General features: G+C 39.7%; 1 protein-coding gene across 2 annotated transcripts in view; it reads right to left on the bottom strand.

The window, feature by feature from the left end:
* FREM2 (FRAS1 related extracellular matrix 2) overlaps positions 1 to 20,409 on the bottom strand; it is a 133,918-nt gene that overhangs the window by 9,447 nt on the left and 104,062 nt on the right. Inside the window, exons 10-21 of one of the 2 annotated variants that reach the window (XM_072976152.1) lie at positions 20,053 to 20,217; positions 19,305 to 19,487; positions 16,272 to 16,402; positions 14,274 to 14,432; positions 12,882 to 13,185; positions 10,795 to 10,926; positions 9,340 to 9,671; positions 4,788 to 4,980; positions 2,744 to 2,848; positions 1,267 to 1,394; positions 1,030 to 1,164; positions 142 to 268 (exon numbers count right to left, since the gene is read on the bottom strand). In XM_072976152.1, the coding sequence (XP_072832253.1) occupies positions 142 to 268; positions 1,030 to 1,164; positions 1,267 to 1,394; positions 2,744 to 2,848; positions 4,788 to 4,980; positions 9,340 to 9,671; positions 10,795 to 10,926; positions 12,882 to 13,185; positions 14,274 to 14,432; positions 16,272 to 16,402; positions 19,305 to 19,487; positions 20,053 to 20,217 (2,094 nt within the window). The remainder of the gene's footprint in view (positions 1 to 141; positions 269 to 1,029; positions 1,165 to 1,266; positions 1,395 to 2,743; positions 2,849 to 4,787; positions 4,981 to 9,339; positions 9,672 to 10,794; positions 10,927 to 12,881; positions 13,186 to 14,273; positions 14,433 to 16,271; positions 16,403 to 19,304; positions 19,488 to 20,052; positions 20,218 to 20,409) is intronic. The other variant, XR_012079950.1, reaches the window with a different exon arrangement.

Here is a 20,409-nt window from a genome sequence, read left to right as displayed (position 1 = left end):
CAAAATGATAAAGCCAGAGTTATATTCTCAAACCCACAAACAGGTTGTAATGTTCCCCCTCAAACACGAACCCAAGAAAGCAAAGGACAACAGATACAATGGCAAACAGATGGAGCAGGCCTCTCATTCGTAAAGTGATACCTTCTGCAAAAGCAACATCGCTCTCTTGCCCAAATCCCATGGATCCATCAGACAACCAGAGACTTTTCTTGGAGAGAAGGTACATTTGGGTGTTCAAGCTAAACTCAGCAGCCACTGGATCACTGACCTAAAACCAAGTGTAAAAGCCCCTTTTATGTGTTGTTGATGGTTCCGGTGGTGCACACATACATTATCCACAGATACACACACGCATTGTACACTGACAGGCAGAACACTGAACACTGCGATTTTCATGTCCAACCAAACCAAACCAACCCAGGGAATTGTGTTACTAGTTTTGTATCTTCTTAAGAAGGCAAAACTGTCATGGTTAGACCATTTTTGAATGGGACTAACCTGCATTGCTTGAGCTCATTTCCACTGGTTTAAGGGGATGTGTAAGGGGCTGTGAATATCACAGTCAGTTGATAAATACCAACATTTAGTATAAGTTCTTGGGCAAAAGGCGCCCTCACATTTCTTTTAATACACAATGGCAATTAGGTAATTTGAAGCGGCATAAACTACAGGATATTTATTCTCCCTTGATGATCAAGAACAAGACGAAGAAATGCAGAACTCTGGGGAAAATTCTCAAATCTCCAAGGCAGCAAACTCCAGGAGGAGACCAGATCACATAAGAAAAAAACAGTAATAATAACCCTTGTGTACTCTTAAACTGTGGGTTTTATATTCTGAGCCAACAACTGATAAAGGGCAATTCTTTCCTCCTTCCTTCCTCCCTTGCTCCTTTCCTATCTGACTTCTTTTTTTTCTCAGCCTGCAAGAATGGAAGCCGTTGGGTGAGTTTTTTTTTAACTGATTCAAGTCAACCATGGCTTTAACAAAGTAGGCTTCTCCACAGAAAAAGAATTCTATGAGACACACCTGTTGGAATCGGATGTCAAGGTCAAAAGTGACAGGATCTCTGGGGTTGCAGGAGACAGGCAGCCGGTACTCCTGATGTGCTGGAGTGGTGCAGGGCAACAGTTTTACAGTGTAGGTCCCCGAGTAGTCACGTACCTTTAAGAAGAGAGGACATGTGGGTTTTTCATTTTAAAAGAATCTGCGGTGCAATCAAAAGCAGCAGAAAAAGAAAATTCAGTGAGAGCCTTAGTCACTTACTGCAAAGTCAGAGACAAAGCTCCATTGCTGGATTGGCTGGTTATAGGTTGGTTCACTCCTTATGAGGCGCAGGGAAAATGTAAGACCTGGATGATCAGCTGATATGATCATGGAGCTTGTGAAGGATGCTAGAAAAGCACCAATAACAATAATGAGATAGTGGCTAAAAGGGCGCATGATAGCTTAGAGTTTTCAAAGTGCCTTATGATATCTTATTTGCATCTATTCTTATAATAAGCCTGCAAAGTAGCAGGGTTGGTGTAATTATCCTCATTTCGCTGATAAAGAAATTGGGCTGAGAGTGACTGTGTGACTCTCCCAAGATCACACAGCCAGGATGTCTGCCTTCTGATTCCTAACTCAGTGCTTTTCCACTCCATAATTCTGTCAAAAGAGAATTGTACAGAAATGCTCAAATAGTTCAGGGCTACTTTCCAGGGAGGCAGAGCAGTTCAATAAAGGCGGATGTGAATGCATTTATTGTGCACTGAAACTATGAGCTGAAATTCAGTCTATTAGCATCCACAGAGCAGGGCAAACCCAACTTATAAATGGCATCTATTTTTAATTAGATTGACTCAATTGTGGCTAAACAAAGATTCAGTTTATTAGAAAGGTAGACATGTGGAAGGGAACTTTAAAGACCAGGAAATCCTCATTTTCCAGAATGGTCAATTACAATAAAGCAAAATGATTCTTTTTGATTCTGTATTTTGGAGCTCAGTCTCATAAAAATACAGCAAACCTTCTTTCTCTTCCTGAACTGTCAGCCATTGTGTAGCGCTCCCACCCGGAAAAAGGAAAGACACAGAAGACAGTGCATGAACTGTTTTCCCTTCCAATCTGACAGGAGTTGGCACACGGGTAAAATGTGCAAACCAGTTTAGTAATGAGAAGAATCAAATAAAAAATCATTTCTAATGAAGTGTCCTTTGTATTAAAAGAAAAGCTTAGACATGGGACTTCAGTGACTGCCACGTTGCTGATATTCACAGCACAGTCCATCAAATCAGTGAGATTTCACAGGTGATACTTAAGATAATTAGTTAACATGCCTGACACTTAAGTATAATAGTGAAGTGGCACTTCTGACTCCATTGTAAAGGTTTACAGTATCTAGAAAAGAGCTGTGCTTGCCGAATGAATGACCTAAAATTCAAATTTTGGGACAACACATTTGAAGCAGGGGATGGGAATGGTGTGGCTCAGCTCTCCGAGGAAGTAAAACTTCACTTTAAATCCACTGAATAGAGTTTTCTTTTATGTGTACTTGAACCGTTCTGTATTTTTGTATTTTGTAGCTTCTAGGACGTAGCTGAACAATTGTCAAGCCCTCCTGTAGGCATCTGTGCAGACGCAACTCATTTGAAATTAAGGGCTTCCAAACCCATAGGGAAGCATGCTGAAATATGTGTAATGTGGGAAAACGGTATCCTGGTTGTGTGGGGAGTGGCTTTTACTGGGCAACGGGGCTTACCAGGATGTGACAGGACAAACAAGCCATGGAATTGAGCCTCCGTCTTGAAGTTCACGACCAGGCGCCCCTCTTCTCCGATGCGCATGCTGGTTGGATAGAGAGAACCTAGGGTGGGGTGGCACACAAGAGTGGACATATTGGTGACCAGGGACTCCTCATGTACGGGGTTTCTTCCAAAAACAAATTCAGATTCATCTTGTCTTTAAGCATGCTAGCCAAAGGGTATTATCAGAAAAATTCTGAGTGGTCAGAGAGGCAGAAATATTTTTGTTTTCTTTCTTTTTTTTTTTTTTCCCCTAACAAGAAAGTGGTGCCTGGAAGGCAGGCAAAATAGAATTAGGTCACATGAATGAGGTCCATGTGAAATATACAGATTGAACACAGCAGGCCAAGATAGGTTTTAAAGCTCTAGGCCACAGGAATGAAGCTGTAAATGGGGAGGCAGGATGAACTCGTCACATTTTGAAGATTTGGACACATAGGTGGAAATGGGTTTGTGTTCTCCAGAATAATTCCAAATGTTATAGGCTGAATGAAAACTCTGAAGCCTTCCCAAGAAATGTAGAAAATTGACCAAAGTTGGCTCCAGACACGAGAAGGAAACACAAGATCTTTATGTAGAAGCTGAGAACCAAGAGATGGGTCTGCAGTAAGATTCACTTAAACATACATTTTCTAAGACAACATACAGGATGAAAACATCTGAAATGATCGAGAATGATTATTCAGGGTGATTGTAATATTTTCCACATAGCTTTAAGGGAATTTTAATCTGTTTAAGAGAACCGATTTTGAGATGCCCTCTGAGTATTTCCCTCTGGCTCATAAAAAGTGATGCAGGCGTGATGGTCAGACATACACGGAACCAGAAGAGCAGTGCACGTCTGGAAAGGAACAGCACTCATTCTACTAGGGGGTTAAGTCGTTTTACGCTTGTGGATTTTGAATTATGATTCTGACATTGAGATTGAGACAAAGTTTTGCAGGTGCTTATGTGCAGCCCAATACTTAGTGGCATTCACCACCACTGTCGTAAGACATCCAGCCTAAGTATTACAGAACAACAGAATTTTTAAAATATTTAAAGAGTATTAGAAGTCTGGTCCATCTTTCATAACAAACTGAGTGCTGAAGGTTAAGAACATGTTTGAGATCACACAGCTAGTTCGCTGTAGACCCAGAACTAGAATTCAGGACACACATTTATCGTGGGCTTTAAAATGCATCTCTCAGCTTCAGAAATAAACATGCGCAACTTTTTCTCTTGGGTTCATTCCTTACTTTCAACTGGAACTTCCTCTACCCATTTTCCAAACTCTAGAGATGTGTATAGGTTGTACTGAGTAACACATCAGTGATTTATCACCTTTCAGGTAATTACATTTACCAGTCACCTATTATGCAGAAATTGAGGTATTGATATGCTTCAGTTAAAATAGTTTTTCTGTGACAAAAATGAATTTTTTTTTCATTTTTATTAGGTAGATTGTTACAATTTGACAGCACATATACAATATATTACATGTAAATACATACACACAATATACTGCACACATTTTAAAAATTTACATATACGTACTGTTCACTGTTTCTAAGAACGTTTAGAGCTTTAGCTTTTTTAACTTACATAGTTATCACAGGAAAAAAGCCAACCACAAAATAAGAACTAATTCAAAAAGATACATATACCCCGCTACTAACAGCAATATTATTTATAATTGCCAAGCTGTGGAAGCATCCTAAGTGTGCATCAATAGATGAATGGATAAAGAAGATGCTACATATATATGTAATGGAGTACAACTCACCCACAACAAAGAACAATAGTTTGCCATTTGTGGCCCTTCATTCACTTTTTCTTTTCTTTTTTTTCACTTCAAAAACCAGAATTTTATAATGGGCATAAACAAAAAATGAAATTATTTAAAAATAATAAAAATGATACTGAAAGTTGCTCCTATTTTTTTTACCCACAGTAAAAAAAATTCTCTTAAATAATTCAAATAGGTGAGAAAGCTAGGCTTCCAAGATCCTATTCACTCACCTTGGAGTTCGCCTTCTGGGGGGCTGCCAATGCCATCGGTCCACAAGATGGCAGTGTCGTACACGAAAGTTAGACGAAGCTCTGACTTCAGGTCAAAATGCTGCCAGCCTCCCACCCCGACGGGGGAATGGAACACGTAGGAGACATACAGAGGGACTCGAAGAGTCACGTAGGACTGCACTAGGTTTAGGACCTAAAACAATAAAATGATATCTGTCAGCGCGATTCAGTGTTGCTAATTAAACGAGGCTAATTTTCTACAAGCCATTTTCTCCTTTCACTTAACTGAAGATTTGGAGTAATCACTGAGGAAATCATGACAGCATTCATAACACCACTGTCCTCTCCCCTCATTTTAGAGCAATTCAATACTTGTTACTACACTTTCCTTCCTTTGCAACAAAAGATAGGCAGCCGAAATCCTTAAGACAAATTCCATAATTCTCAGCCTACTATACTTAAAGTCCTTTTTGCTTCACATACCATCTAACTTACCTACTTAAAGTGGACAAATCAATGGTATTGAATATATTCAGGGAGTTGTGCAATTTTCATCACAATCAACTTCAGGACATTTTCATCACTTCCATTAGCAGTCACCCCCTTATTCCGTCCTCCTGCCCCAGTTGCTGGCAAACACCAGCCTACTTTCTGTCTCTCCGTCCTTGTATATTTTGTACATTTCACATAAATGGAATCATACAATACATGGTCTTTTGAGATAGGCTTCCTTCACTCAGCATACTGTTTTCCAGGTTCATGCACACTGTGGCGTGTTTCAGTACTTTCATTGCTGAAGAGCATCGTGTTGTAGGCATTTACCACATTTATTTATCCATTCATCCGCTGATGAATAAACATTTGGGTTATTTCCAGTTTTGGGCTATTATGAATAACTCTGTTATAAGGTACTTTTAAATTATTATACAGAGGAAGGGGAAATAAAGCAGGAAAGATCTGGAAGCAAGCATGTTTATTAGAGATACGTAATGTTTAAGATGACATGTAATAGTTAAGATGTCTTAGAAATAATTAGTTAAAATGAAATGTCTTGCTTAAAATTTACACTCTCCTCTTTTGTATTTTGGCTTAAGCAGAAATAGTCTTACTATCAGCTAATGCTAGTTGCAGTCAAACTGCAGAAAACTTAGTAACCCTTCATATGTTGTTCACAGACAACTATCTTGGATGTTTCAGGTGATCCCTGCAGTTTGGCAACTCTCCCTTGTAAGTTAAATCATCTGCCAGTAGGAGGTTAGGGAAGGCGGAGACCTTTCCGAGTCTGTTAGAAAGAGCTTTGTAATCACAAAGGAAAATGCAAGGACCTGGCAATATTTCAAGGCGGTAGAGTTCTCTCCTGAGAACACTGAAGGAAAAACTCCCCTCCTTCTTCATGCCGTTCCTGGCAGAAGCAATTGTTTGCAGAGTGATTTCCTTGCTGAGGTGGCACGTCTAGAAAAGCGCTAGCAGAGGGAACGGGATGTCCGCTGGCGCTTGGCCGGGGCTGTGCGGACCTGGCAGAGAACAAGGAGACCTGGGGCTGGTTCTGCTCTTTTACCGAGAACAGAGGAAGAAGCTTATTTGCCTCTCCTGCAGTTTCACCTGTGACCATAACCGTTCCTCACATTCACCCAATTAAATGACATTTAATGAAATGTCCAGATAAGTGTCATGATGTGGTTAAGAGAACAGGCTGACAAGCGAATTGACTTTTCGGGCAAGTTCTTTGAATTCTCTTTGCTTCAACTTTCCCATCACCAAAAAGGGGGACAAAATTCATACTTGTCTCAGTGTTGCTGTGAGGACAGACTTAGTGGAAATATGTAAGGTACTGATCCGTTATGACAGGCATAGAGTAAACATTAAATACATGTTAGCTGTTACTATTATCATCATTGCTACTGTTTTCGTTACTACTTTAGATATTTTTTCTTCTTCTCTAGAACCTAAAACTAATGAGGAAAATTAAGAAAATATCTCAAAAGTTGTATCTACTTTAATATATATTTTCTTCTCTCTAACCTATATTTAAATATCACCTATATTTAAGTATCAGTAGTTGGAGATGTTGAAGTTCAAACTCAAGAAAGTTGGAGGAAACAGGATAGCCTTCCCTGAGCTTCACTCTGAGAGAGTAAGCAACATGTTTTATTAGGTTGTATTGCCACTTCGTTTAGACTGAGGCTTTTAGAATTTTATCAGAAGATCCTGAAATTTCAGTGATTTGCACCAAATCTGGTCACCCCTATTATGTTGATCATCATGATTATGTTATTAAATTTATTTGCAACAATGCAAAAGCAGAAAAATCCTTTCAGGAGAAACTCAAACCACAAGCTGGCCATCTTCCCCCAGAAGGCAATACAAACCTGGTAAGAACTGGGTGGTTCAATAATTCTTAGATCTCACCCTCTCTTATCTCTGAGTCTCATGTGACACAAACCTTGCAGGCAGGTGAAACTTCACTGAAAGCTACAATTGCCAGTTTTCACTTAGGGTAGCAACAGTTAAATAGCTCAGCTACAGAAGCAGGGCAGTAACTTCTCTGGTTAGGAATGGTACTGGCAAGGAAAAAACAAAACAAAACACTAAACTTAAAGAATTAAATAGAACTGTGATTGAAAAACTCCAGCCAAGTGTAGTCAGTTTAGCTAAGTGTTTTATCGCGAGAGTTGGTGGAGGAGACAACACATTGAAGGGCAGGATTTGCATTCAGAATGCCCTTGCTACACGGGGGAAGTGGGCAGATATAAGAGGATAAAGCAGGCTGCATGCAAGGTTTTCACTGGAGAAGTTGCATGTATAAAAGACGGAAAAGTACTGCTATTTGCAGAGAAGATAGAAAACATTCTTAAGGGTGAAAACAGACTATAGATGGCATGAGACTCACAGAGAAGCTCCGTGGTCCAAAGTGATTTTTAACAAAGAAGGATCAGAACTCCACTGCAATCCTATTATTATGTCCCGTTTTGTTTATAGAGCCTGTGACTTCAGCAAGATCCTAAAAAAAGAGCGTCCAGAAAGAAAAGAGGAGTGATTTCATAATGGATTGAAAACAAGCTCTGTGGTGAGCAGCTGAAGGAACGCACGTGGTTGACCTTTCAAGGAGAAGGCTGAGGTAGGTGTGTTAATAGGAGTATTTTTATTCTGGGGGCAGGACTTCTTTCTTCCATGTTTCTTTCAGGCAGCAAAGACAGGCTGGGGAGGAGGCACTTGGAAGAATGAACACTTAGGAGGGTTTAAGTCACCTGCCCAGGCACACTTCACTGGAAAACACCGGAGCCAAACTGACGTCTGCATTTGCTTGATTCCAACATCCAGGCTTTTTCTGCTGTTCCCCTCTGTCTTCCTGTTGCTGTTTTTATCTGCGATTTTTACTAACCCATGCAAGTTTCTGGATATTTTGCTGCTTTTAGAGGAGGTGGAAATAAAGTCTCACTCCCTTGGAGTATAATAGTTCCCAGACATAACAAATGGCTGCCCACTTGACAGCAGCAGAATTTATCAAGATTGACAGCTTTGCTCTGGGATTAAACTGATAGTTATCAATGACTTTTCTCTTGTTACTACTTGTTTTATATTTCAACACCACAGGAATATAGCACAGAAAAAAATCCAGCCTCACCTTGACTAAATCTTGAAAGACAAGATACATTCTGGGTACCATTCAACATTTTAATTTATAAGCCTACTTATATAAACTCTCTGTTTTAATCCAGGTAGGACAAAACATGGCTTTGAATTAAAACACTCATTACAAATCTAAGCTATACCCTGCACATTTTAGATTCTTTATTGTAACTGCTAATGGAGACCCTGCTTCCTTATCAGTTTATTTTTTTATTATTATTTTTTAAATAGAGGTACTGGGGGTTGAACCTAGGACCTCCTGCATGCTGAGCACACACTCTACCACTGAGCTATACTCACCCACTTCCCTACTATTTTAACAATAATTTTGTTGATGCTGATGGTGGTGACCAAGTAGGGGATTGTGTGTGTGTGTGTGTGTGTGTGTGTATGTTTTATGTGTAAATGTCTGTCTGTGTAGTATGAAGAGGAATTAGTAAACTGTAGAGTAGAAATAATAATACTTAAACAAAAATACTTTTGCCTATGTTAGAAATGAAGCAACCAGATAAGGAGGAAAAGAAGAGAAAACTAGAAAGAAAAGGGAGAGAAATGAGGATAGAAGGAGAGAAACATAGAAGGTGGCGGAAGAAGAAAGACAACGAGAAGGGAGAAAAACTAGACTGACCCTGAGGACTGTAAGTCAATCTTCATTTTTAGACGGTTCATAATATGTCATAGGATCCATGTAAAACATAAGAAATGAAAGTGTTTACTTTGAAGAGAAACCAGTATTTGGATTTTGTAGTATCCAAGTAGATTTGGGGCTTACAGCATGATGATCTGCTTTTTCTTGTTGCCTAATAACCTATATCACCAAGAAGGAAGACGAGAATTGGGATTTATTCCAAGTCCATGCAACTGAACAAAACCAACTGGTTTACCCAGTGAGCAAAGCTGAGATGCTAGAAGAAACCCGTACCTGCCCATCTGTTCCAATGGTGCCTCCGCAGTCCGTGAGCAGTTCTGACATGTCATAGTAGCTAACAAACTCCCATAAGCAGGCCTCCAGGTTCAGGTTTCGGTAGAAGCGTAAGGTATTGGAACCCCTGATAGATGAGCTGTACTGGTAAGGATACGCCTCTCCAATTATTTCCGGATTTTTTGTAGCATCCGTCAAGAAACCGTGGTGGGTCTTCACTTCCGTATAGTCCAGGAGGTTGGAGCACTTGTGGTTTCCAACCCGAGTGCCGTCGGGGCTGAGGGTGAGCTCGAAGTTGGAAAGCTCCTTGGTGGAGATCACAGGGAGCATGCCTACAAGGAATTTTTGTAATCACCGTGACCAGTCTCACCAACAGCAGCAGGCTTAGGGCACTTCATAATCGCTTTATCTCTTGAGAAGACAAGCGCTATAAAATACTGCAGAACAGGGATTATTAAAGTGGTATCTTAGGCCCCCGAGGGTCCCGAGAACGTTTCAGGAGATCTGTAACATTAAAGCTGTTTTCTCGACTCTCAGCTATTATTTGACTTTTCCAGGCTTATTTTCTCAGTAGCGCACGGTGGAATTTTCCAGAGGCTACAAAATATTATGTATTACAATAGATTGAATGCAGAAGCAGATAGAAGAATGCAGCTGTCAATTACTAGACCTAAAATACACAAACAGTAAGTTCTATTGTATAGCACAAATTTACAATTTGGCTTTTTACAGAAGAAGTTTGCCAACCCTTAAACGCTACTCTGTAGTGATCGTTTTCAAACTTTTCGGTCTTAGGACACTCTCAAAGCTATTTATCTAATTTATAAAAAGGCTAAAATTGCAGATTTTGAAAAAAAAAAAAAACCTGGGCAGAAGGAAAACAGAAATACTTGACAGAAGCAGGGCTTGAAAGCTTAAATTATAAATTGAGCGCTTACTGTATGTTTGGTTATTCAGAGTACAAGCATACCTCGGTTTTATTGTGGGTTTTTTTCCCTAGGCCAACACAATAAAGCAGATATTGCAATAAAGCAAGTCACAAGAATTCTCTGGTTTCCCAGTATATATAAAAGTTACGTTTAAACTCTACTGTAGTCTGTTAAGTGTGTAATAACATTATGTCTAAAAATGTATGTACTAAAAGTGCTAAAAGTGCTAACCATCACCTTTGCCTTCTGTGAGTCATAATCTTTTTGCTGGTGGAGGGTTTGAAATAGTGCAAGAATTACCAAAACACAATACAGAGGCACAAAGTGAGCAGATGCTGTTGGAAAAACGATGCTGATAGACTTGCTCAGAGCAGAGTTGCCACAAAACTTCAATTTCTAAACAACACAGTATCTGTAAAGCACAATAAAATGAGGGCTGCTCATATTCAGTAAAACCAACCAGGTAGCGAACGAGCAGCAGAGAAGCCCAACCACCCCCATGGACTTGCTTACCCGAGTCACCTACCGTCTATGTGCGGCATCGTGACCGTGAGCTTGATCAGGTTTGTGTACTCGGAGTCCTCGGGGCCCGTGTAGCGCAGTTTTGCTGAGAAGGGCTCTGCTCCCACTACGCCCGGCACCCGGGGCTGGCAAAGACCTCAAGACAAAATGAAGAGATGCACGCTAAAAGAAGAGAAGAGTCCCCACCTACAGAATATCTTAAACATAGGTACTCTTTATCTATGTACTTTAAAACTTTCCGTGGACTAAAGCATTGCTGAGAGTGGATAGTATGAGAAAGCAGAAGACCATAATTGGAGAAGTCATCACAGCAGACAGTTCAGTGGCTACTTCTTAACATTTTGGGTATTCTATACAGTTTGAGAAAAAATAGTTATTGTTCATTGTGGGTTTTTTCTTCTTTTTTTCTTTTTCTTTTGCTTTTTAGTGTTCACTGTGATTTAGTATGTGCTGGGCATCCTTCGTTACGATCATATTCAAGAAATCATTCGAATAGAGAATGTGAACAGACATAGTGAAAAATAATTGACAGACAAGGGAAGAAAGTAATTGTAGTTTCAGTAAATTGGATGTTTACCCTAGAATAATATAGTTATGACCGGTTATAAAATACACATTATTTATAATCAAATAAAACTAAAAATGCGCTCATTTTAAAAATAAAAACTAGTCTCCTTAGAGAGCAAAATGTATATGGTAGAGTTTTCTCTATGTATGTAATTTTTTAGAGTATATGGATTATAAATTATAACTCATTTTATATCTACCTATCTCCCCCAAGAGAGCTGACATGAACATTTTCCTCCAACATTTGCTTTAAGAGAATTGTGGTATTTTCCTTTTAGTATCATGGAAGAGATTCCCACAATGCTGGATTACAATTTTGAGAAAACTAGGCAATACATAAATTCTTTTCTGTTTCTAGAAAACGTAGGAAAAATATACAGATTTTTCAGAATAGCAATAAAAATCAGAATCAGGCCCTGGCATCTGGGATGTCTGTTTCATTCATTGGAGGGGGCTCATTTTAAAGCATTGTTTAATTTTTTTTTTGGTACAAACACAATAGTTTGGTTTTATGAGAAATTTAAAAACCGTATATTTTAATCCTAATAAAAGAACATGTTTACTGTACGTGATATCAATAAATATTGATCCTGAATACATGAGGTTGGGAGATGGTTATATAACCTTTCCCAATGCAATAAATATATTTCTGAAGCATTTTATACAAATGGAATTCTTAGAAATAGAATCTTATAAAAAGATACTTATTTTTAAAATCTGATTTAAAAATTCTTCCGCAGAGTAAAGAATTGGTTTATAAAGTGGATTTCCTGTCTTTTCAGTGTTGTCTCCAGCCACATCTATTTCCCACCTCCTCTGTGTCCGGGCTCCAACCCTGAACTCAACCTCCCTTGTAGTAACAAGGTATGGGCATTTGTGCGTAGCTCTCTACCTGGACTGTCCTCCCCTCCTGTCCCCAGCAAACTCCTGCTCATCCAACATTACCAGTGGGGGTGCCGTGGCATCACATGTGAGCCCCCCTGTCCAGATCTGACCCTTGGGACCATCTGCTGCATCTCCTGATCCCCCTTCTTCTCCCTCACACGCTGCTGACTTCTCTGCTTGGAGTTCCCAGAGTATTCCACGCTTTTTCATGTTCCTACGAGTCATGGCTCATGCTTCTCCTCTCTGCTGTTTTCAAGATCCAGCTTAAGCGTCTCCTCTTTGATGGAGCCTTTCCTGATCTGTGCAGGTTACACCTAATCACTGCTACTTTTATATTTCTGTGCTGCCCTATCCAGACTTAAACAACGGGAGTATGAACTCCTGGAGGGCAGGAATCCTGCCTTATTTTTCATTTGACAGCAAAAAGCATGACATATGAGCAGTGATCGAAAAATGCAAAATGATTAAATATTTGTTTTCTCATGAATATTTTTGTGAAAATGGCTTATTTTAAAGCACTTATAGAGGATTATGGAATACATGGGGCACTGGGAGGAATGAACAACCAGAAATTAGACACTGATAACATCCCATGGCGTTCCCGCGACCTTCCTGGCATCACAGCCGTGCACTAGCTACCTTCTTCTCTGCCGATGGTTACAATAGGGCTCATCAGCTCCAGGCCTTCATCGCCCTCGGCGTTCACAGCGCGGGCCGCACACTGCACCCGGGAGCCAGGCTGGAAGTATATGGAGTCTAAAGTGATCATCTTGGACGACGTGAAAAAGGTGTCAAAGTCCACTTCTCTCATGGGGCTGGTCACGCCGTCAGGACCCGCGGGTGCGCTGCTCAGCCATCGGTACCGGCTCAGAGTGTCATTGATGTTCTCACTCGCGCAAATCGAGCCTGTTTTATCATAGTCTGGATATTTGGGGTTGCAAGCCTATGGGGGAAAACTGTGTCAGCGCCAGAGTGCCGAACAAAGTGGACATTATTCCTCTCAAGTTCTACCTTACTCTTTCTTTCCTCCAGTTCTATATGCCATTCATGCAACTTTCAAATTCCTTTTCCCAGCCATGCTAGCTAGATTTGATGAACTCTAAGCCTGCATTTCAAAAACGCATTGGGCTTTTCTACATCTAACTTGATACCAGTAAAAGTGATACTCATTTCATCATCTCTTGAATCTTCAGAGGCGCGACTGCTGTTGCCACGGTAACACTCCAGTACCACCCTCCTCTCATGACCTTCTTCTGCGCAAGAGCTGCTGGCTCCCCAACAAATGAAGTCCACACTCCTTAATATGACACTTCAAGGCCTCTGTAACTTGCATCCCATTACTATTTCTGCTTTGTTAATTCAATAAACATTGACTGTATACCTACGACATATAGGTCATTATACCAGGACTGCTGTGATATAAAAATAAATGCTTCCCAGTCTTTGCTCACAAGGGGCTTATAATTTACAGCCAAGAGAAGGCAACTTAAAAAGTAATGATAATATGACATCTTTATGCTCTTCCTCTAGGTGCAGCCTGTGCAGGAACCACTTCTGCCTGGGGTGACTCTTCCTTATGTGACTCAAACTACTGACAGTGCACCTGACCATCGCAAGCCTTCCTTCGCAGGGGGAGCTGCCACTCTGTCTCCTGGTCTGTATCATTTTCATGCTGATGATCACATTGCGCCCTATAACAGAGTGACTCATTCTAATATATATTTCTCTTATTTTTAAATTCTTTGCACGCAGAGTTTGTATCTTATTTACTTTTCTCTCAGTGATAGACCCTGAGACAGTATGAGACAACACACTATATGCACAGCAGTTCGTGAGCCTTTGTTGAATGAAGAAAAGTGGCAGCTCTACTGGATTAATGTTCTATTTTCCCTTCCAAAGTTCGAAGATTAAATCCTGCAGTATTTTTCCACTTTTGTTTTATCACGATGAAGCCCCTACTATATTGGTTAATGTTTACAATATATTCATTTTAAGTAATTATTTTATGCCTTTCCTCAACTTCCTACTCACTGTGATGCAGACGACAGGATAACCAGCCACGGGTCCAGCACTATCCTTGGCTGTGGAGGTGTCATCATACATCAGTAAGGACACAATTTGAGGGACCGAAGGAAAAGTGACATCTGCCATGCTGTTCATTTCTTCTATATACACAATGGCTTTGGTCATCTGGAAGGAAAAGGTAACGATCCGTGATGACTGAAATATTAGACTCTCGGTGCTTCAATTGTGCAGCCAGTACTCACAATGCTTGGCAAGTCCATGGCATCGTTATAATAAAAATGGTCACACCCAGAGCCCCCGTGTCGTGACAGGCCCTACGTGCTTGGCTCCCTGTGACCCCGGCACCTGGGTCATATCTCATGGTACAGGGGACGGTACCTGAGCCCAGGGCATCCTGGGTTGGCCAGTGGCCCACAAGGTATTTGGGCTTTAATTTTTCCCTCCAAATTGTGATGAAAGGTGCTAAATCTGTCTTGGGTAAAGTGGAGGGTCCCTGGAAAAGTCAATTAGTTAATGGTGGGAAGAAAGCCGGAAGACACTGCGAGAAGGCAGATCCTAGAGTTCGTGGGATCACATGGAGCCTGCGGAAGTGGATTCAGTGAAAAGCGAAGCTGTAGATGAGCAGGGGCCAGAGGCACAGGGAGATGGAGGAGCTGAGTCACCGGGAGAGGGAGGAGCTGAGTCACAGGCAGAGGAGGAACCTACGAGCATCTATTGCTGGTAAGGTGACAAGAACACCTTGCTGATACATTTGCCTTAGCTCCTGAATAATCTTCCAATATCCGATGACACATCACAGTTTCCAAGCCTGTATTTATGTGTGTCTTCTCAAAGGAAGCTTTGATCACTTGAAGTGATTTGCATGAATCTGTGTATTTCTTACTCGAAAGAGTTTAATACAGTGCACCGTATAAATAAAAGACTCATTTCTTATATGATCAGGACCTAAAACTACATTTGAAAAAGATTTTCTGCCCCTACTTCTTGAATTTTTTTTTCTTTTTTTTTACATTTTTTATTTATTCATAATCATTTTACAGTGTTGTGTCAAATTCCAGTGTTCAGCACAATTTTTCAGTCATTCATGGACATATACACACTCATTGTCACACTTTTTTCTCTGTGATTTATCATAACATTTTGTGTATATTTCCCTGTGCTATACAGTGTAATCTTGTTTATCTATTCTACAATTTTGAAATCCCAGTCTATCTCCTTCCTACTTCTTGAATTTTAAATAGGACTTGGAAAAAAAATTCAAGGCACTCCAAGTACCATCAAGTAGTAAAGATTACAAAGTAATAAAATGACCTGTACTTAAGGGAAAAAAAATCTGCCCAGTTTGATCTCCTACTAATAGTGGAACAAATAATAAAAGAAATAGAGTCAATGTGAGCACAGATATTATAAACATTGGTCTGTCCCTTGAATTATTTAGTTTTAAAAATTAGGTTTAAGGGTCAAAATTCTGCGGAAATTATGTTTATCTTGAAGAAAGTCTGGTTGAGGATACAAAAAAGATTAAATGAACACAGAAAATAGCACTGTAACATTTGGATCACTGAAGCCCTGGATATCAATTTAACAAAGCTACAATGAGCAGGTGGAAATTTTGAGGGTTGGCAAAATGTTTTATGGGTTAAAATATCTGTTTTAATGAGATGTGGCACTGAATTAATAGTCTCATCTTTGTGCTGAGATGATGGAGGTTAATTCCAGATTTGGTCGTTACTGACTGAAATGGGAAGGGTGAGTGGGCTGATGTGGGACTCAGAGACTCTCCTCCTTAAGTTTCACAAGCACGATTTTTCAAGAGAGAGACAAGAATTTTTTGATTCTTGTTTCCTAGTGGAAACAAACTTTCTTTACAAGATGAGAAGGGATATGGGCACCTCCTTTTCATAACGCTTGTATAAAGTCAATCGATTACATTATGTGATGCTTATATGCATTTTCCCTGATAAAAAGCTGGCCACAAATTCATATTCACATTTTATTACTTACCTGTGTCTCTGCAATCATATTTTCATCGGGTTTTAGGTGCACAGTGAAGGCCTCTCTCATCTCTCTCACCCCATCGGAGATTATTTCAATTTCAACAATGTGCTGGGTGTCCCCCTCCTTAAACTCAATTTCTACAAAAGCAAGATCACAGATTGAAATCTTTCACACACGAATATGAGAAGTTTTTATTAAGCTTCTTTGACAGTGACCAACAATGGGAAATACATTGTACACTGTGACCCAGTATATTTATGTGTATGTGTGTGCATGTGGGTGTGAATAGAATAGAATAAAAAGTTTTAAAAACATTCCTACTCTTCCTATATGCATTGCACACCAATATTTTCTATTCCATTCCATTTTATCCAGCGGAAAATTCTAATCAAAGCTACTGAATTGATTTGATCCGCAGTTTGAAAAAATACTGGGTTATGGAATGGACAATCAACAGTTTTAATACTGGACATAACCAAACATCCTCACCGAGAATTTCTAAACCAATAAGACGTAAGTCAAATGAATACGATCACAGGTATTACTGAGTGTGAATAGTATTTACACCATATATATATACCTAGATAAGCTAGGTATAAAATAGCTGACATTTTTAATATCATGTCAAATTACGTTTTAAAAAGACTTCTTTTTGTTGCTGCTGTTAACCTTGGAAATTAACAAAAAAATTTTTTAGAAAAATGTTAGTGATTTTTTTCTCTCACTCCTGTCCCTCCTCACTAAAAATAATTCTTACATTGTCATAAAAATTAAACCCAATAATGAGAACCCTTTTTAACCATTCATTTTAAAATTCTTAAAACATTAAAAATTATTCGATTTTATTGAACTCAGGAATAAGCACCTGGTCATACTTGGATAAACAATTTTGCTGGTTTTACAATGCCTTTTGAGAAGCTGGCGCAGAAAAGAAAATAAGGAATATAATGCATGATCATTCTAATTGGAGAAGATAACACATGATGCTTTCGGATGTAACGGCAGTTCAGTCACTATAATTCTAAGTTAATAATCCTTTAAAACGTAGCACAAAAAAAGTGTCTCCAATGTATTTTTCTTTTTCTACTTCTATTTTTTGGCAATTACGGAAATGAATTTTTTTCTTTAAAATTGAGTCAGTAAGCCCGACTCATCTTTAAAATCCATTCTGCCTCTGGGTATAGCCATTTCCACATTAGCCTTAGCCCGTTGGGTTTATAAGTCTTAGATTGCTCTCTCCCCAAGAGCGCTTATGGTTCTGGTTCCAGAGGATGAAAATAGCTGATTACCTCTGGGTCACCAATTCGTTTGGTTTGACCTGTGTGATGCTGTAATGAAGAGTTGGTTTCTAACACTTAAACATCAGGGAACTTCACAGGAACATACAGGTTTTTTTTAGTTTTTTTGCACTTTTCTCCCTGGCATAGTTAGCTGGTTATGATGGTGCAAGCCTGTCTCGGCAGGGAATGGACTTTCTGGCTGAAGAACATTTTCCACCCCTCCATCTCTGTCTCACACTGCCCTCGCTTCACTCATTTTCATGGCTTATCTTAGCCCTGTATGCATCTGAGTTTTGTAACCCTCTGAATTATACAAACCCAATTTCTAAGAAGTTGAAAACTGAAGTATTTAAGTGCTTCAATTATTGTTTTCTTACAGGATACACGCTAGTTGTTTTCTGAATCACTTTATAGCCTTTATCTGCCACTTCAGACATTCTTAACACAAAAATGTTTCAACTTTTAATCTATATTCAATTTTTTTTATTGTAAAGGACTGGCCTCAATCTGGACTATAAAAGGAGAAATTAAAATACATTTCAGAAAAGACAACTGCATTTTTATTATAAACATTTATAAATGACATGTTGACATTTGTAGGATAAAGGAGATGCAGGTTGAGATAATATTATCTAACTGTTTTTCTGACTTCATTTGTCAGTTTACTATATGCATATACTTTTGTTTCTGTCTTAGCAAAAAGAATTGTTTTATTTCTAAAACAACATTTTCTGTTTAAGGTCATATCATCCATATTTAGAAGGTGTTTCCCTCATGTAAAACATGCTCATTATAGAAATACTTATTTTAGAATTTATAATTTAGTCACTGATCAGTATTTTCCTCTCCTTTTGGGTTATAGCAGTTTATCAAACTTTTACCATATATGCGAAGAAAACGCAAGCTCCTTTGTAGAAGATGTTATTTTTCTATTGTTGCATTACATATGACGGATTCAGTAATCACTGTCAGTCACTTTCTAAACTTTGTTCTCAAGTTATTAGCAGGTGAAGATGAATGCCTGGAGCTCTATGATCATCGAAACCTAAGACCTTCAGCAGTGAGAGGTGGAAACCAGAAACAAAGTGGATGAGCAGAATTCCATATAGGGCATAGAGTTAATTCGGACATCAGTTTATATCTATTCTGCCAGTAAATAATTCAGAGAGAGTGAGGAATGAGAGAGAACTGATTTGCTTTATATTCATAAAAGGAAAGGGTGAAATGATCCAAAAGTCTGAAGGAGAGGGACGGGTGAAATGTATTCACAACGAGCTTCTAAGGCCCAGAGAATTCGAGGCCTCTGTGGTTGACAATTTGTACCTCTTTTACTGCCCTCCAGAAGCACAAAGTTTTCTAGCTTCAAGCTTTGGATTGTTGGTGTTCTATAAACTAAAATAGACTATCATCTTGGCTATCATGTAGTGTAATAGATTATTCTCGGAAAATTATTATTTAATGTCAGATTGCCATCATGAAGGTAAAAGCCATTGAAAATGAAAGCAGAATCAAAACAGAAGGCCATCCAGCACATTCACTCAAAATTTCCCTAAGCCCTAATACATACACCCTACAAAAAAGGGAAAATCCTGGAAATGAATTCCCTTGACATTTTTTTCTTCTGAAGGAGCTTAATTTAATGGAGTATGTGTATTCGTATTTCAATTGGATGGATATTTCTCTCCTTTCTCTCGAGAGCTTGGGGCACGCACATAGTAAGAGCACGGCCCCTCGGGACACAGGCCCTGGGGCCCCATACCTTCCGACACGGGGTGATAATCTTCTCCAGAGGTGGCTGAGCCGTCCTTGGTGTGAACTCTCACGATGGAAACCTTCGAAGTGTCTCCTTGGCGAATCACTGGAATCCTTATGATCGCCGACTGTCCTGGTTCTTTGGGTTCCCTGACACTAAATTTGGTTTCTCCAAATTTAATTATGGTCTCTAAAATAGTGGGAAACACAGATAAATTAAATAGTAAGGAGAATGCTTTTTCTCCTTTTCTAGTTTTTTTTTCCCCCTCCATATGGGAGGAGCTTAATTATATTATACTCCTGGCTTCCCCCGTCCCCTCAATATTACTGGTGAGTGAGTTACGAGAAAGTGAGCATGCGTGGCCCAGGTCCTTCCTTGGGAATTAACCAGCCCCCGGAAATCACATGCTCTGGGCTGTCTGTATGTGCCAAACATTGTACAGGAGCGGGCCACTGAAAGAGGGAGGGGACAGAGGAAATTATTGACCCAGGACTATCCGCACCCAAAGGTACGTGAGGAAGAGTGGGGAGGTAGGAATGTTTGGGATTTAGGTATAAACCGTATTCTTCAACATTAACTCTCAGTTTAAATGGTTTGTTTCATTCTCCATTTATCTTAGTCTTTTTCCTATTTCTCAATCATTTTAAAAGCCTAGTCAGAAAGAGGGGGTTATTTTTGGAGCCACCTAAAACTTTTTAACACCGATGGATTTCAGTTCCCAAATTACAGCTGAGCACAAGGAATGCCTTCTTACTATCAGCCTCATCTCGGATCCTTATCAGGGTTTCATTTTGTTCACCAACTGCAGCGCCAAAAGGAGAGTTGCTCTGCGGGGTGCCAAGAACCAGACGGAGCTCCTCTACTTCCTCATACAGCACGTCGTCCATCAGCTCCAGGATACAAGGCTTTTCAGTCTCACCTGGAACAGTGATAATGACAGAGGGTCGATCACGTCCCCTGGGCCATCAGGATGCACCTACAACCAGGTGGCAAGCACCACGAGGGCAGGAACATCGCTCTTCTGCCCCTGCTGTATCAACAGTGCAAAGAACAGTGCCTGGCACGTAATAAGCCTTCCATTAACATTTGCTGAATGAATGACAAAGTGCGA

This window comes from Vicugna pacos, chromosome 14, assembly GCF_048564905.1.
Source record: "Vicugna pacos chromosome 14, VicPac4, whole genome shotgun sequence".
Lineage (NCBI taxonomy): Eukaryota > Metazoa > Chordata > Mammalia > Artiodactyla > Camelidae > Vicugna > Vicugna pacos.
Note: the sequence above shows the minus strand (reverse complement) of the source record. Positions and strands in the feature narration are given on the sequence as shown.